At 41.4% G+C, this 18,678-nt stretch overlaps 1 protein-coding gene across 3 annotated transcripts in view; it reads right to left on the bottom strand.

Annotated features, from left to right (window-relative positions):
• Positions 1 to 31: 31 nt before the first annotated feature.
• LOC103152409 (bicaudal D-related protein 1) overlaps positions 32 to 18,678 on the bottom strand; it is a 30,063-nt gene continuing 11,416 nt past the window's right edge. Inside the window, exons 3-12 of one of the 3 annotated variants that reach the window (XR_001658738.1) lie at positions 10,568 to 10,684; positions 9,340 to 9,351; positions 8,214 to 8,360; positions 6,975 to 7,154; positions 6,674 to 6,892; positions 5,839 to 5,982; positions 4,783 to 4,913; positions 3,940 to 4,060; positions 2,691 to 2,808; positions 672 to 758 (exon numbers count right to left, since the gene is read on the bottom strand). Coding sequence is in view for 2 of the 3 variants with exons in the window: in XM_016661073.1 (XP_016516559.1) it covers positions 591 to 758; positions 3,940 to 4,060; positions 4,783 to 4,913; positions 5,839 to 5,982; positions 6,674 to 6,892; positions 6,975 to 7,154; positions 8,214 to 8,360; positions 9,340 to 9,351; positions 10,568 to 10,684 (1,239 nt within the window). In the remaining variant the exon portion in view is untranslated. Of the gene's footprint in view, positions 759 to 2,690; positions 2,809 to 3,939; positions 4,061 to 4,782; positions 4,914 to 5,838; positions 5,983 to 6,673; positions 6,893 to 6,974; positions 7,155 to 8,213; positions 8,361 to 9,339; positions 9,352 to 10,567; positions 10,685 to 18,678 lie in introns of all 3 variants that reach the window. The other 2 variants (XM_016661073.1, XM_007572857.2) reach the window with 2 other exon arrangements.

Below are 18,678 nucleotides of genomic sequence, written 5' to 3'. Positions count from 1 at the left end.
AACACGCCACGTTCACGTCCGTTTTTTTTTCCCCTGACACATGAATAAACCTGAGAGACTCCCCATCGTTGTGTTTACTCTGTCACTGCCAGAACTTCTCTTTACACTCTGAGCTCTACCTTAATACTTCAAACTTCTGCCTTTCCCCAGACTCCTCGGCCTGATAACTGAGATGCATACTGTACATGCTGAAACGCTTCAACATTGTTTTCCACCTCTACAGAGTTGGCAGTGGGTTTTGTAGGCACTACAAGGAAACCTTCCTCTGTGGAGGTAAACTTTGTGACCCTGTCCTGTTCTGTAAGACCAGAAAGCAAAGCGCTCTTTAGGGTGGATTGCTGAGCCAAAGCCTCTGGGGAAGTGTTGATTTTTATTTTATTTTTATTTTTTTTTTACCTTCATTCATTTCCTTTCAGTAAGGAGCAGAGCAATGGGACAGATAAAGTGCAAAATGATCTGAACCTCCCCCCCAACATCAGCGCCTGTCTACCACCGCCTGTCTTTGGCTGAGCTGTTTACCCATACACTCCCTCACCTGCGTCTGTCTCTGCGTGTCTCTGCTGTGCTTTAAGGGCCAGTTCCAACAGGGCTCAGTTCTTTTTGAAAAAAGAGAAAAGTCTCTTGTCCCGCTCAGAGACGCGGCGAGCTCGCCTCGGGGACTGACTCCTCGACGATCCGGACAGCGCGGCGTGGACCGAGCGCCACTCGTCCTGGTGCTTGTCCATCAGCTGCTGGTCAATCACTCTGTGCATGTCGTCCTACAGCCAGAGACGGCAAAGTGAACGAGAGAGAAGGGAACCGCAGAGAAACATAAACACAGATAGCGCCAGCCTGTGGGTGAGGTGGGGTGGGGGTGAGATGTGAAACGACTGGACTCTGTCAAGTTAACTGCTGGTGTAATAATTCAAGAAGTACTGAAACAACAAGTCAAAATGCACAGTGTTGAGGTCTGATGTAACTCATAGGTTAAGTTAAAAACGAGTATAATTGAAGCAAAAGCTAATACCGTTTAACAGCGACTACTAAAAGCAGTTCTATTCAATGAATTTATCCGTTTTCTTCCATCATTGTGGAAGAAATTTAGCTCAAATGTTGTGTCCTGTGTTGTTAAGTTCACGGAGACTCGATGTCCCACCACAGCAGTTCCTCCAGGGTGAGTTTGGATAGATTGTTGCAACTCCTATTCTGTCGTAGTTTAGGGCCATTAGCTGCATCTTTGTTACAAATGTGCACAAAACTTTGTTGGTATTCTGCTAATGTCAAAAAGACATAATGTCGCAGTTGCTCTGTTTCCATTACATAAGAAACGCACATGAATAAGTGTGTTCACGTAATAAGTCAATTAAAAACCCGTCACCCTCCCACCACTTGCTGGTGTCTTCTTCATGGTTTGCAGCAGTGGCAATATTGGGTTGTGGTTTGTGTGATGCGAAAAACACAGTTGGACCACAAATTTAGCTGAAACGTCTAGGAATCCCTGTTTGGACGTAACGAAACATGCTAACATGGACGGTTCGTATCCTTTTCAACATTTGACTGAAGACAAGTTCATTTTCACCTGCTGCACATTGAGGAGTGTGCACAAACATATTTTTCACAAACTCTCAATATGTGCTTAAAAATTAAACTATTTATTAGGACTAATCATTCAAATAATTGTCTAATAATTTAGTAACTAATTGTTAGCTGGAGTACAGACTCAAATGAAGGCGATGTGCTGAAAGAACAGATTCAGAGCAATTCATCCAAAACTGTACAAAAATAAGAACATTTTGCATTTAAGATAGAACCCTTTGACTTTAAGTACGCTGTACCCAAAACTCCTCAAGTGCTATAGTTTCAGCTCCACCTGGTTCAAATTGTGTAGAAAAAAAATCTCCTATCCGGCATCTTTTACTATCCAATTATTGGTCAGTTAATCTAAAAATAATCAACAGATCAGCCTCATACTGTATGGATAAGTCAAGCAGAAATGCTTGAGCTTTTCACATGTTGATGTTGGAAGGATTTTTCACCCCCTGTAGATGCGTCGTTTGCTACAAATGATCAAATGTTCACTAAAGGAATGTTATGTTACTGCATATTAATGAAATGTTTATTTTTCTTTTTGAATTATTTATTCATTTTCATCTTTTAATATAGTTGTAATATTGTATAAAAGTACCATAATACAAAATGTGACAATTTTTTTTATCCAATTAATCAGAATAATCTATAACTAATCTAATGTTTAGTTGCAGCACTACTATTTATATTTATAGGCTTTCTTGTTTTACATGTTTAAAAATAAGTCTAGTCATTATGAACTCCAGGCTCCTCTTTATGTTTGGCTTTCAGCCACCAGAGGGCTCTGACAGGCTGGAAGACCATTAAAAAGAAACACTCAGCACATAAAAACACATTTTTCCACAGCAGAAACACATTCAGTGCCAGCTTGCATGTGAAGCGGCACCAATATAAAACCATCGGTCACTAAATTGTGACCAATGTCTCCTAACAAAACTTAAAGTGTTGCAGTGGGGGGAGAGAGAGATAGAGAGAGAGAGAGAGAGAGAGAGAGAGGGTAGGTGGAGCAGGGATGATGAAGATGTGGATGGGTTCTAGCAGCCTGAATGAGCAGATCTTCAGCATGAAATGACTCGGCGTGCCATGGTCAGGTTAGAGCGGTGAGGCAGCGGCTCAGGGCTCACCTCTAAGGCAGAAGGGGGGGAGGTACCACGGGGGGAGAGAGGGTGGTACTGAAGTTGAGAAAGGCCACTAGATCAGAAACCACAAGAGCCAAACAGTAAAGAGCCCTGAGGAGGCGAACTGTGGGCGAGGAGAAGAGAGGAAAGAGCTGCTGGTTACAGAGGAGAGAGGGTGGGGAGGGAGACGGTGACGTCTCCCCCTACTGGGCGCCATCACACACAGCAGGTAAATATTAGGGCAAAGATTCTGTTAGCGGATTTAAAGCTACACTACGTAACTGTTTAGCAAAGATATGTTCTTCACATATTTGTTAAAACTGCCACAATGTGGAGACAAAACATCAAGCTCCTCCACCTCTTTAGAGGACCGCTGCTGACGAACTGCACCGCTCCCGGTCAGAAGCAACAAATTATTTTACTGCAATGGATTCCCAAAACTGTTTTTGGGTGCAGGAAGATTATTTTGGAAGACATCCCACTTGGACTTTCTGATGTTCCTGGTTCTGGATGCATTGGGAAACCCTTCTTGGACTATGGTCAAGGACACGTGTCCACCATCTTGTCTTTATTAAATCTTAGACTTGGACTACAAAATGATGAAAATATGTAACCGTACATGTAACTTTCTTTGGTTTCTCCTTTGGACTGCACTGCTGCATTTTTGTTTTGTGTTATGTTTTGTTCTTAAAAACAAAAATTAATGAATATATTTTTTGGGGGAAAAAAAGCAACCAATCAGTGCCAGGAGGAAGGTTTTAGTGCTGTCAATCACTCTAGTGTACGCACTGAGAATGTCCTAACGGCGGAGAAACAACTTGCAGTTACAGGAAAACTGTTTATCCGCCGTGATCAGTTGCTATGCTAACTAGCATTAGCATTCATAGCAGGGTATGTTGGTTGTTTCTGACTGGTGTATTAATGCAGTTAGCACTGGAAGCACTGGGAGAAGGCAGAGGAGCTTTTTCACAGATTATTATACATTACTGTCACGACATAATGATGATTTTAACAAATATGTAAGAAAAAAAACTTTTTTATAAAAGTTATGTACTGCAGCTTTTAGTCACAAATACGAGACTAGCTAGAGGAAGGGAATCGTGATGAGGAAGGTTAGTCTCAGTTCACTCAAATGGTGAATAAATGCACTTAAAAAAGCTGCCTGAACAGGTTGAGTTGCACTACACATACAATTTTTTTTTTTTCATTTTTAAAAAGCTGCTCCTTTGTTTACTTCCTGTCCTCTCTGACCCACCTGCCAAGCCTCCAGCTGCTGTGACAGGTTGAGTTTCTGCTGGATGGCGTCCAGAAGCTGGCTGTTCAGAGACATGATGTCTATTTTACATTTAGCCAGCTCCATTTCCACAGCTTTCTTCCTGCAATGCAGACACACACACACACACATACAAATACAGACATATTGAGTAAGAAGACAGGCTTCAGTATTTTTACATTTGCATAAACAAAAGCATAAGCTTTGTTTGAAACTGTTGCCAATCTCTACTATACTTCATGTAGATAAAATATGAAAGTGAAGATTAAAAACCCATTTTTACATCAAGTCTCAAGACAACATGTGATCGACCAACACAAAGTAGTGCGCAGTTTAACCAGAGAACATTATGAATAATGTCTTCATGACACTGTTGTAAAACAGAGGGTTTTCAGTCAGAGGCTTCTTCAGAGCAGCTGTAATGCAGACTGCTACAGGAGAACCTTCCGGCTCAGCATCAGCAATATAAATATTTAGTTTGCAGCTAAATGTTAGTTAATTTAGAGCTAACTAAAACTAAATTAAAACTAAATATTTAATATAGAATTGAGAACTAAATATTTAAATTGTGAATGAAATATTTAATTGGAACTCTGATAATTGTAATGTATGAATAACGAGGTGAAAACATGACTTTGAAAAATAAACATCCACATTTCTTTCTCTGACAGGTTAAATAAACCTAAATATTGCTGCCGTTTCTTTTTTGTTGCCTAACTTTACGATGGCCACCCCGCTTATAACGAGTCAACATAAACCTCTTGAAGTACATTTAGTTATATCTGTATTGTTTGTGTCAGTGTGCTGTTCTGTGTTTGACCCTACTTGGCGATGGCGTCGTCTCGGTCTCTTATGGCGCTCTGGAGCTGCTCACTGGGTTCTCGGACGTCCGCCATCGCCCTCATTCGCTCGTTCTCTTCCCTCAGAGAGCAGATCTCAATGGAGAGCAGCGCCATCTGGAGGTCGCACAGGAGGAACAGAGGGGAGTTGAGAGATGAACACTTTGTGCATTCCAAACAGCTTGGCTGGCACGGTTTAGTCAGAATGCTGCTCATGTGTGAAATAATGATTTGACCCAGTTAAAGTGCAGCTGACGTCAGACGGATGTTTGCAGGACTTGTTTTCGAGCAAAGAGAAGAAAGTCGGTTGCCCTGGTGGAGTGAAGGCAGGTTGGAGTCATGTCCTACATAACAACCCTTCATGAGTTTCCCCATCAACTCTGCTATTCTTGGACCTAAGACAGACATTCTTTTAGAAGAAACTTCCGCATACGATCTACCTCACAAAACTCTGAATAAAGTCCAACAGAGTGAGTGAGAGTGTTAAAGGGGCAGTATTGTGTATTTTCCAGCCATGTAGTGGTATTTTATAGCACAATCAGGTAACTTTCTTAACTTCAGTTGTTGTGAAAATGCCATATATATCAAATATGAAAAAAGAAAATAAACTTTGTAACGTAATTGGGACTCTGTCGCTTTAAAAAGTCCTGCTCTTCCTGACACTCCACCTTCAGGAAGTCATCATGGCTCCTCTATTCACCCTTTAAGAACATTTTTACCAGAGTTTAACTGAGAAGTAGCTGATAATGAGCTCAGCCACATGCACAGTTCTACCAGGTGTTTACTAATTGCTGCTGGCTAGTCTAAAGGAGCTGAATGGGGGAGTCACCCAGCTAGGAAATTTGGAAACCTCAGCTATGAGGAGGAGCTGTGTCTCGAAGGCGGAGTTAGATCCACCCAAGAGTTTTGTACAGCTGAATGGTTGCTATGGAGATCAAAGGATTTCTCAAAGAATCGATCCAACACTACTGGAATGTTTTAGATAAGGGAGTAATGCAACAATGTTTTTGACACTGCTCCTTTAAGCTGAGCATCAGAATACCTGATTGTGCATCTGTAGCAGCTCCTCTTCGTTGCCGCGTGTTTTGTGCTGCTCCGATTCATAAAGCTCTCTGACCTCCTGCAGTTCTTCTCCCATCTTCCTCACCTGCTCCTCTAGTGCCTCCTCATCACTGCGCCGTGAACCCTTCCAGAAGGAAACAAAAAACCACTTCACAACACACAGCCCGGGGAGGTGTACAGTCACCGCTCAGATGTCAATAGTGCTTCTTTTTTCAAGAAAAATATTGCACAGGGTCAGTTTCAGAAAAGTTTCTGCACATGGATCCATACAAATCCGCCCCTGACATTGTTTTAAACATGCCAAACCCACAGGGGGCAGTGTAGTGCAAAGTTAAAACGTATCTCAGCCAATAAAATTGCTTCAAAACAACCATGATTCGTGTAAGGAATTAAACATGGCGCCAGGAGGTTAATTTGTGTGGAAACATGTAGATTGAATTACTTTTAACTAGCATATGAGAATATAGAGTTAATAAAACACAAGACAGCGTTGATTAGGAATCATGTCACAGCAAGTATTTGTTGCAGGCTAATGCGCTGGACCTTTAATCTTCGTTTTCCCACCAATGCAGTTTTCTCAAATATCCACTTTGGTTGGAGTCTTTAGTAATAAGTAAATGCATAAAAATGCATTTGTTTTCCCAGATATCCTAGCAGTTAGGTTTAGCCTGAATGGCAAAGAGTTATGTACTGCGGAAAAAATATTTACTACTTGGTGCCTCTTAAAAGAACCTCACTCAACTCAAAATGTAATTTAAAAAAAATAAATAAATGAATTTAGAATTTGAGCCAGAAAGCCAGCTCTGATCCTTTACCGTAGACTCATTCCCATCCAGCAGATTCTGTGTTAACCTCCGTAGCTCTAATAGGCTGGTGTGAAGGCTCCCTGTAGGCACATCCTTGACCGAGGACGTCTCCGAGGACTCATCCATGGAGGAGTCGGTGGAGAGTGCCGAGTCTGTGACATCGTTTCCCCGGAGATGGGAACAGAGCGAGCGGACTTCGCAATAGGCCTCCCAAAGTTGTAGACGCAGCTATAACGGGAAGGGTTTAGATGTTAGCGGTCCATGCTTTCAGCTAGCAATACTACACGGAGAGCGGACGAGTCAGGGCTACCTGTTCCCTCTCCTGCTCCTGCTCCTCCTGCTCCATGCTCTGCTCTATCTCACACAGCAGGTTGGACGGGTGGGGGCTGAGAGTTTGAAGACTGTGCTCCTCAGTTAGCTCGGCCAACTTAGCCGTCAGTTGTCTGTGGGACACCTGGACCTCCTGAAGCTCCAGCTGGCTTTGTCGCAACTAGACATAACAGAGCAGTTAAATCTTTTAATTTGTTGCTATCATCCATCTGAAAAAAAAAAAAAAACTCTCAGTGACATGCAAAAAAAGTTGATTTATACAACCATGTCTATGATGTAGACGTTTCCCAAACTTTACAAGTCTTAATGGTGTCCTTCAGCCTGAGTCTATATTACTGTGACTAGAGATCAGGTGAAGTGAAATGGAAAGATTTGGAAAGCAAATAACAGTTGATAAAAAATAATGACTAAAACTCTGATCTGTTCTGCCGCAAAATAGTCTGGCAGCTTCATTTCAGTTAGCTTGTTGTTAGCTTGAGGATAGTAATTTTATGTGAATTAGGAGAGAAGAAAGGTGCTATTGGCATCACTATGGTTACCACCAACATAGGTATATGGCTGAAAAACATATCACAAGACAAGCTTTTCAGTCAATTGATAATTATTGATTTTTGTTTTTGTTTTGTGGTGATGTAACCTTCCCTGTTTTATCCACAATTTCCTCTCCAACTCTTGTACTTATTTTCTCACTTTACTCCACGCCTTGTGTTAAAACAGGCAGCACAGAGGTCCCTTCCCTCCAAGAAAACTATAACTAAAGTTGTTTTCTTATTTTGCACAGCTTGTTTTAACATCTGGAAAAGGAACTTTCCAGATAACAGTGAGCGTTTCCACTGGTCTGTGTCACATCAGTAGCGTGGCCCCCTGAGACCTTTGCTGTGTGGCAATGCCTTAAGATGGAAAGGGCTCGGTGATGAAATCAATAACGAATGAGATCAACAAGGCAAAAAAGTTGAAATTGTGGATTCAAAAAAACTCAGTCACACTGAAAACTGACTGCCTCTTTGCAAGCACTTGATTTATTTCCCAGTAAAAAGTCCTGAAACGGTTACTATTGAACTTGACTACACCAGAAACACAGCTGACAAAAAACATCCAACAAGACAGGAGCAGAAAAGTTTGTGGAAAAGCAAACAAAATCTTGTGAAATTCAAAATGTTTGGTCCTAAGTATTGAATTAGATTAAATAGCTATTAAGACCCCTTTGGCCTGGATTCACCTGAAGGTCCTTCTCGTGGCACTGCTTCTCAAGCACCAGCGTCCGCTCCCGCAGGTCGTCCACGGTGTTCTGCAGCAGCTCGTTCTCCTCGATCATGGCGGTCACCCGGCGCTCCAGCTCCATCTTCCTCTCCGACAGCATCTTAATCTAACATGTCACACGGAGGTGGTTAGACGCTATGCAGCGGAATACTGAGAGCTGAGTGGAGAAACTTGGTTGCTCGCAGAAAATCAAATCATGGAACTGATTAAAGGCTACGTTTGTTTTTTCTGGGTTTTTTTTTTTTTTTACCTCTGGAGCAAGCTGGGCTCTTGCACAAGATTAAAAAGTACTCCCACTGGTCTGAAGAATGTGTGTTGCCTAGCACGAGTGTGGGTGTCGGTTGCCACCCTCGTCCTCAGGAATGCTCTGGTATCCTTAAGCATCTACGCAAAGCTTGGTTTGAGCCTGTTCATTACCCTGCCACTTCAACGGCCTTCAACCGAAGCCTTTCAGAATAACAACCCTTTTCCCCCCTGAATCTGCCTGAGCAGCTCCCCCCATTAAACAAAAATCACATCTTGTTCCTTTTTATCCCCTGACCTACATCTGGTAACCTACTTCACAACGCGGCCGCTCGAAGGCGGATCTGTTGTGCTTCTCTGTCGTTCAAAGTTCTACGCTGTGACATCCTGGGTTTTTACCTTTTTTAAAATATGTGTTTTCATGCGAAACAGACTGGAAAGTCGTTAGTCATCAGCACATGTCATACGAAGGCAACTCGCAGGGAAAGTGGGAGCATCCAGACATTGCAGCATCTCGGCTAAATATAGAGCAGTAGCCTCTTCGCCCAATTATAGCGCAGGCTCTGCAGTCTGGGTGTTTTCTCACTGCAACAGAATAGCTGAACTCGCAGAGCTCCTCATCAACACATATCATGACCACACCTCCTGCTCCTGTTGACACATTTGCCATGATTGATGCCAAAAAGAAAGACACCAGCAAATAGAATTGCGTATGTTATCATGACATCTACCGGACAAAAACATGAAGGATGTTCCCTGAGAACAGGGTACTTGTTAGAGGCAACACTGTAAAGAGGGACACAGACGTCACATGCAGCATGCAGTCTGACGGAACCACTCACTTCGAGCCCTTGCTGCTCCAGCCGAGACAAAAGGAGAGGGAAGCAGCAACAGAGAGACAGAAATGTTAAGATAAAAGAAGACGAGATGACACTTCAGTAATAATCCCATCCTTGTCATCTGTTCTCTGAGAATTAAACTATGACTGGAAACTTTAAAGCAAACATCAGCTACAGGCTAAACTTTTTTTCTGCTCTTTTTTTTCTTTAGCAAACAGTATGCTAGAAACAGTGACTTATTTGAATCATGTTTTACAAGGAGTTTTAATCTGCACCTCTCATTAGAAATGCAGAATCTCAAGGTTTTGCAGCATAAACTCTGAGTTTTCCAATCAGTAACAGCAGGAAACTTAATCGCTAACCAGCCACTGGTAAAACAACACTCTTTATGTGGAAGTTGGTACTGAGTGAAGAAGACTGTTAGCTGTATCACTGAGGTGTTTAAAAATGAAGTCAGCCAAGATGATGTATCCAACAGAATCATGTCTGCTTTTGAGTCAGGCTGTCACGACTCAGAGTCAGACACTAGCAGGTCGCAGGAAGTTGAACGTATTAGAATAAAGCTGCTCCGTTTTATCTTCGTTTTGTTCTGTCTGTTGTGGAAATGCTGGATTAGGAAACATTGGCAGTTTTTTTAAAATCCCTGACTCTGATTGGCTGTTTCTGATCAGGAGTGATGTGTTTCTGCAGATGGCGGTAGAGCCACAGGAAGGAGGCAGAGGAGCTCAATTTGTTCACAGATTATGTCTCATACTGTCAGGACGTAGTGACAGTACTAACAAATATATATATAAAAAACTTTTTTCATCTGTTTATCCATCAATCTATCCACCCTCTGCCTCTCCTGGGGTCGGCTTCATTCCAATATTAAGTTAGACACTGCAGTTATTAGAAATAGAAATGTGAAGGTAACCAAATAAATACCAGCATGTCATAAATTGCAGGATTTTGGACAGTTGTCAGATTCGCCTCTTTTAGAGGAATCATTGTTTTATTTCACCACAAATAAGATAGTTACAAATTTAATGCAGAAAGTACAAAACATATTGTGCTCATTTTTTTTTGAAGAGAAATCAGTATCAGCTAAAAATCTGTGATCAGAAATCACCCAGAAAATCTCTATGATCTCTGCATTTATGCACAAGAACTTCTTCCAGCATCACATGCTCCAAGTTTCAGATCATAACATTTGAGTGAAATGTGTGAGTAAAAGCTGCAGAGCGCAGCTGACCTCTGCCTGCAGCGTCTCCAGGCGTGTCATGTGCTGCCTTGTAGACAGACTCTTCTCCCTGAAGTCGTCCCGTAATGAATGGACCTGAGTGGACAGCTGCCTCTCCACGTCTGCAGCCTGCATGAGGACAGAAAGATGAGACATGGCAGATACTCAGTTCACTGCTAAATAACACATTTATGTAGATTTGTTGCGGTGATCGTCACAGTTTGTTCCAGAAAGTGGTGCATTTGATAGCTGGACCCCGAACAGCATCGTGTGTCATGGTCTTTATTAAAGCATCTAACAGAAAAGCAATCACTGCTAAATCCCTGTGTCATCACAGCTTATTGACCAGGTGGGATCGGGGCCACATAGGCATGGAGGAAGTGACTGCTGGTGTTGTCATAACTGCCATGGGAACTGTATTTTCCTAAATAGAGGCCAATTTAAAAGGGAAGCATTATGTATTTTCCAGGAACATAGTTGCATTTTATAGCACAATCTAGTAACCATGATACCTTCAGTTGTTATGAAAATGCCTATGTATATCAAATATAACTTAAAGGAAATTTTACTTTGTAATTTAACACCTTGAAATTGGGCCTCTGTCTCTTTAAAAAACTCTTATTCTTTCTGACAGTCCACCTTCAAGAAGTCATCACAACATGGCTCCTCTATTAACCCTTAAGAATGTTTTTACCGGCTTTTCACTGAGAAGTAGCTCCTATAATGAGCACAGCCAATGCTAAGTGGTGGATTGCTAATTGCTGCTGGCTAGTCTGAAGGAGCTGAGTGGGTAAGTTATGCTTTGAAGGTCAGAAAGCTTGGAAACTACAGGAGCTTCCCTTTGGAGTTCAGACTTTATACACGTTGCACTGAAAAAAGTATTTAGGAAACTTACATTTATGAATTTGTACAGGAAGAGAATGTGAACTAAAACAAATCAAGTGGAACATTTCAATCATAATAGAAACCTATTCAAGCCAGTTAGATTTCTGACTGTGCTGAATATGTCTGGGTCATTGTTTACCAATGTCAGCTAAATTCTTCTCCCTTTTGTGATGTCATCGATGCATAAACACACAAAGCAGAATTAGCCTTTTTTTTATTGTGTGCTTTTTAAAGGTTTCCATTTTGTAAAATCCTGCAGCAAAAATCCATACTTCACCACCTGCTTTGTTTTTATTGTTCATGTACATTGTTAGCAGGAAGAAATGCAATGATGAATACTAGCATCTTTAAATTAAAAAGGGGTAGTTCACTCTGTTGTGTAAATAAATCCTAAATTATTCAAGACATCTGGAATAGGTTTAGAGTGTAAAGGGCTGGTGCAAAAGTTCAAGCTGTGATCTTTGGTCCCTTAGAAGTCACTGCAGAAAGAACGGTCAGTCTGCTGTCACCACACGGACACAAATAAACCAGAAAAGATGGAAGAAAGGAAAACATTTCCATGCCAGCTTTTTCCTTGACTTACATGATTAGTAAATTTATTTTTGATTAATGGTCTATAGTTTTTGTTTTTTGAGTTATGATTCTATTTTCCAGCCTGATTTTGTATTTCATTGCTCTGTGTTTTGATGAGTTTCATTCCCGATATCTTTCCCTCATGTTTACCACAGCGTCAGTCAATTCACTGGATGCGTGGTTCAGTAACTAATTGCAATACTTTGGCTCATTACTTTCTCTAATTTTTGCCTGTTTGTCTTAATAAATATTGTGTTTCACATGACAGGCTCTGCTTATGCTGACTCTCTCTGGCAGAAGAGCCCAGTGTGCCATTTTATAGCACAATCAAGTAACTGTTACTTTCAGTTGTTATAAAAATAATCCATCAAATATCAAATATGACTGAAAAGAAATTTGACTTCATAATTTAACGCCTTGAATTTGGGCCAAACTCCTACTCTTTCAGAAATTTCACCTTGAGGACATCATCACAACATGGCTCCTCTGTTAATACTTCAACAACATTTTTACCAGTGTTGCACTAAGAAATAGCTCCTATAATGAGCTCAGCAGTTCAGCAGATTGCTAATTGCTCCGGCGAGTCTGAAGGAGCTGAGGGGGGCAAAGGTGCTCTGTGAGGTGGAAAGTCGGAAAGCTTGGAAACTGCAGGAGCTTCATCATTGAAGGCGGGGCTAAGTCCAACCAGCTGAATGGTTGCCATGGAGATTAAAGGATTTCTCAGACATGTATGAAAGAATCAAGTCAACACTCCAGGTATGTTTCTGATGAGGGATTAACTTATAACATGATGTAAAGCAAAAGTAAAGTCAATTTTACGTAAAAAGAAAAAAGTTTGGTTCCAGACTACATCAACTTCTGTCACAAGCCTGTAAAATTTCAGTGCAAAGCCACATTTTTCCCAGGTCAGACTGAGATCCAGATGTGAGAACCCAGTTAGAGACTGGACACAGAGTTACAATCTGTGTCTAAATCACTATCATGAGCTCACGCCTTTAATCCGCTCTGCCTTCAGAGGGACAGATGTGCACTTTAAACCATGCCGTGCAGCTGGCAGGGCCCAGTCGCAGCGAACGATCAGGTCACCGTGGTAACGTGGCATCTGACCCACTGGCCCAGTAAACAGACCGATTTAAAGATCACACTGGAAAACTACGAGGTTGACCTCGGACTCAAGCGCGTACAGTCGCCAAATCTGTGGTTAAATTCCTCAGATTCCAGATTATCTGTGAAAGAGGCCAAACAAGGATAAAAAAAAAAGAAAAGAAAAAAAAAACTGTGGGGAAGGAAGGAATCCAAAGCTCTCCCGTCTCTGACGTTCTCAGAGTGTCGGTTCCCCTCCGAGGCTGCCGGACCTGACTCATGCGTCAGGGGGTCCGAGGTGACGCACCCTCGCATCCGAACACTCTATATCACGGTGCCATTCAGGAAAGCACATTCCCATGGCAACGCCACAATTTGCATGTCACTCTGGTTGTCATAGCAACCAGAGAGAAGTGGTATTGGCGAGGCTGCGACACATCAGTCTGGTTGTTTCTGGTGTTTTCAGAAGTCACAATTAGACAGTCCCAATCCGGTTTTAACCTGTCGTTCTAACTGCTTCGGGTGACAACAGGTCGGCCCGACAACCGCCGTCCTGAGAGCAACGCTTTGCACTGACAGGATGCAGATGCTCTGTTCTGAAACCTGGACAGATTCCCTCTGACAGCAGGCTGTGGAAGCAGCAGAGAAAAAAATCCTGCTTGAGTTTAACCTGGAAGGAAACATTGTCACTGAGACTCCAACACAAGATGATATAAAGTGAGATTGTGCCACATTCAGGGTCACGTCTGGAGTCGAGGTATTCGCAGTTTTCCTGGTTGCACTTTCCGTGGCGCTAGTGACCTTTACTCACATTAATCAGACACAGAAAAGGGGAAAATACTTCAACAACATTTTTACCAGTGTAAAATGGTGCAAATGGAGCAAAGGTCTAAAGGAATCCAACCCCAGATGAGGACTAACGGCTTCGATACAAGAGGTGACCGCTCTGATGTCAGGCACTGCAACACTAAATTTCCTTCTTTTCTTTTTCTTTTTTTTTTGTCTATTTCGATGATCTCACATTTCTAGATATGTCTGCATATGACTACTTGTTTCACTCCTTATGGCTCTACTTTTAAAGCTGCAGTATGTAACATTTATAAACATTTACTTTTACTTATTTATTGAAACTGTTACTATGCCATGACAGTTTATGAGGCAGATAATCTGTGGAAAAATGTTGCTGCTCTGCCTTGACCTAGTGCTAAGTATAAAGAAGATCAAATTCAGGAGGAGGGTCTCAGTGTTGTCCATCACAGTCGTGTTGGTGCTGCCCATCCTTGTTATTGTAAAACTAGAAGAGCATGTTGTGAGTGCTAAGGACAATTAGCTTGGCCAACGATGACGGCAGATAAATGGTTTTCCTGTAACGGTGAGTTGTCTCTCTGCGAGTACATGAGCTTGATTTACTGCGCTAAACCCCTCCTCCTTGCTCTTATTGGTTGATTTTGGTCGGGAGCAGTGAGTTTCTTCAGACAATAACAGCTCAGGCAGGAGGTGGAGGAGATTGATCATTTCACATATCTGTTTCATAACACACTGTCACAATATGATAGTTTTAACAAATATGTCAAAAAAATCTATAAAAATGACTCTGCAGTTTTAAGTCAAGTTTATCTGTGTAGTACATTTCAACAACAACAGTTCAAAGTGCTTCACACCATAAAACATTACACAGTAACCAATTAAAATCAAGCAAATATACATCAAACATATTGATTAATGTTTCTGTAAATATGAATCAAAGGCAGCTCTAAACCGGTGGGAGGTTTTTATTATTTTTGCAGTTTTTACTTTTTGTTCTCTATTTTAAATCATTTTGTAAAATTTTTGTTTTGTTTATGTCAAGCAGCTCTTACATCCATCTGATTCCTGGGCTCAGTCACATGCAGTGTGTTAAACTCTACTAAGTAAGCAGGAATTGAAATTACTTTTTCACTATAGCAACAAATAAGCAATGATGAGCCCCCGGAGGCTGCTGTCAGCACTTAACTCAGTCAGTCCAGTAAATCGGAGCAAAGCCATAAAGCGTGAGGACGCTGAAGCTGGGGTCAGTGCATATCCAGCCTCCTCAGAGCCTCTGGGGTGATGTAATTACAGAAAGGTCCCCTTCCTGCGGCTTCACTCTGATCTGATTAGGTTCAATGAGATTGGCTGTCCTGACACAAAGACCAGCACACACACACACACACACACACACACACACGCACTCTGGAACATTTGGTGTGTTCAGTGTGTTAAATGTAAAGCATCGATTTAATCAAACACCAAGTGCCAAAGTGAGCTCATTAGTCGCAATACTTTTTACAAAAATACTCTTCTTCTTCTTTAGATCAATTCACTTTACCTGCTGTGATATCATTTATACGTTGTTATAAAAATGCTATATACATCAAATGTGACTTAAAAGAAAATTGATTTTGTAATTTAATGCCTTCAAATTGGGTCTTTGTCTCTTTAAGAAGCTCCTGCTCTTCCTGAAACTCTGCCTTCAGGAAGTCATCACAACATGGTTCCTTTATTAATTCTTTAATGTTTTTACCAGCGTTGCACTGAGAATCAGCTCCTATAATGAGTTCAGATGATGCGCAGTTTGATCAGCTGTTCCCTAATTGCTGCTGGCTAGTCTGAAGGAGTTGAGTGGGGGGTCCTGCAGGAATGTCTGATTTGGAAAGCTTTGGAAATTGCAGCTCTGAATAGGAGCTTCGTCCACCCAGGCGTTTATGCACCCCTGGATGGTTGCCATGGGAGATTAAAGGATTTCTCATACATGCATGAAAGAATCAAGGCAACATGCCAGGTATGTTTTTGATGAGACGATAACATTACAACATGGTCACTTTCATAATACTGCCCCTTCAAGGTTCCCAATCTTGTGACATTTAGTTGAGAACATAAAGTGTGTTGCAAATTCCTGCTTGAAGGTTTCCACATTATGTGACAGTTCAACTGCATCTCAGACTTGTGATTTTATGGGAAAAATCTGAAAAGTATGATATGCATTTGTATTCAGCTCCCGTATTCCAATACCTCTAAATAAAAATTCAGTGCCAACAACCACATTGGGGAAACACCCAATTAGGAAACAGTTCCTCTGGGTGTAATTTATATAAGTATAGTTGTTCTAGAAAGGTCTCAGGGGTTTCTTAGAGAACAAGCATTGTCATGAAAATCAAGGACCAAAAAGAGACAGTTGTGAGACAGTGGCAAGAGGAAGGCCACAGCTGTAGGAAAGTTATACGACGTCCTGTTAGTAGTTAGCTTGAAGAGGACACAAAAAACTTAGTTTTCTCACAACATTTTGTGGTACTGTGGTGATTATAATAATAATAATAATAATAATAATAATAATAATAATATTAATAATAATAGCAATTATAGTCTCACAACATTTAACTCCTGGTCAAGCAAAACACTGTAGAATAAAACTAGCGCTACACATGACAACACGTTTGTTGATAAAAAAAAGTTCTTGCGTTAGGATGAGGTGGTTTTTCGGCCGTAATCAAAATTGGTGTATTTTGCAAAACAGCAATCTAAACACTTTATTCCGCATCTCACGTGTCACATGATCAGCAAGCGGATGCAGAAAAGATGAAGAAGATGAGAGGAAGTGGTAGATGGTATGTTTTTTAACGACTTGTGACACAAACAAACTTATTTACGTGTGAATTTAAGTGTATTTATTTTTTAATGGAAACACCGCAAATGCGAAACTGTTTTTTCGACATGAGCCGGAATATTGCCAAAGTTTGGAGCACAATGTAACTAGAGAAATGTAGCTACAGAAAGCAGAGGATGAACGACAAAGGAGCCAGTACAGCTCGTGTCAAATTGCTGCTTGGTAAGTTTTGTCAGATTTTTTCCTACCTTTTATAATTTCATTTTATCCTTAGTTTCATTTATTTCCACTGAAAACAGATTTGTTTTTCTATCAATGGCATGTTTTGTTTTTGTTTTTCTTGCAAAAGACATTGATGTAAAACAGAAGCCGTTTGAGGACACTATGCAGGCTCAACTCTCTTTAGGATTTTTACTAAGAACGCCAAACAGGGTTAACAAGAGAACCTACAGAATCATCTGAAGCGGAACAATCTTATTCTGATCAAAGAGTCAACCATGAGAGAGAGGAAGGGCAGATGAGAATAGCAGGAAGTCTCTGGTGGCTTCACATCTCCTAGGTCCCCTCAGGCTGGTCTAGCACTCCCTGCATGTGTAACATGTTACTCTTACTTAGTCACGGCCCGTTGCTTAGTAATGAATATGGACAGAAAAGGAAAAGAGAACAAAAAACACACAAAAAAATGAAAGCAGGAGCAGCGGTGCTGACCTTATTTTCTCTATTACCCTGCAGGTTTCCCCTGGCCTCCCCGGCTCACTGAATCATGCCATCCGAATCGATGCATTCAATTAGCCGGCACCAATTTCAAGGACTTGCAGAGACCACAGAATGTGCCGTTGCCCCACCAATCACAACACTCCCCGGGAAAATCTTTCCACATTCCAACAACCGGCTTTCAGCTAGATTAAACATTTAATTATGTTAAGTGTTTTTGCTTTTGCAGCAATCCACAGCTGAAAAGAAAAAGGAAGAGCAGAGTCTGATGAGGTGATGATGTTATGGCAACCGGTTGGGAGTGGGGTTTTGTGTGGACAGGAGCTGGATAAATCGGATGAAGATGTGACAGGAAGATCCTCTGCACACCCGCAGACCAGGGGTTAAACCTCCTCCTCATGGAGTCTTTGTTCCACACGGAGCTGCAGGTGCCTCGCAGCATATCACTGCTTCTCCCAAGAGAACAACACACACACACACACACGCACACACACGCACACACACACACACACACACACACATACACACACGCACACACACATTTTATCAGTTGAATCACAGCTGACAAGGTTATCAAAGCACCTCTGTATTGAGCTCCGGAGGCACTTTTTCCATCGCCCTGGTTCTCAGTGCTAAACTACAAAACAGATGTTTGGGTAGAAATGAATCTGAGCATTGACTGCTTTTAATGTTTATGCAGATTGTCTGAATTTCACAGACAACCTGAGGACCATTCCTGCTCCTATGGGAACAAGCAGATCACTGTGATATTAATTACACCACTGACAGCGACTGATAGGCTATCAGTGGTGTAATAATGAGAGGTACGTTTCCCTAATTATGAGAGGTAAACGTATCTACATGTTTGTAGTTACATTTCTGTTACAAATGTGCGCAAAACTTTGTCTACAAGATACAATTTTGCAAATGCGGTGTTTACATTAAATAAAGAATGAAATTAAAATCTTTATTCAGGGGTTGGAGCAACAAGCCTCTAATACTTTCACCTGTTGCTAACAGGCAAAGGCGCTGCCAGGAATCTTGGGCCCCATGACAAAAAATTAAATTGGGCCCCTTTAAAAAACATGTCTCTCCATAAACCAACAGAGACAGTGTAATCAACAGTAACTAGTTTCTGACGAGGTTGCTATAAACAAGCCCACTTTGACTCACTATACTGAATATTTGCTCTTCAGGGTTCAATGAACAGATAAACATCACAGGTCCAAACAAGGACAATCATGAT

The sequence above is a fragment of the Poecilia formosa genome, unplaced genomic scaffold (assembly GCF_000485575.1).
Source record: "Poecilia formosa unplaced genomic scaffold, Poecilia_formosa-5.1.2 Scaffold309, whole genome shotgun sequence".
NCBI classification, from domain to species: Eukaryota; Metazoa; Chordata; class Actinopteri; order Cyprinodontiformes; family Poeciliidae; genus Poecilia; species Poecilia formosa.
The sequence above is the reverse complement of the archived record's forward strand: the minus strand, read 5'-3'. Positions and strand labels throughout refer to the sequence as shown.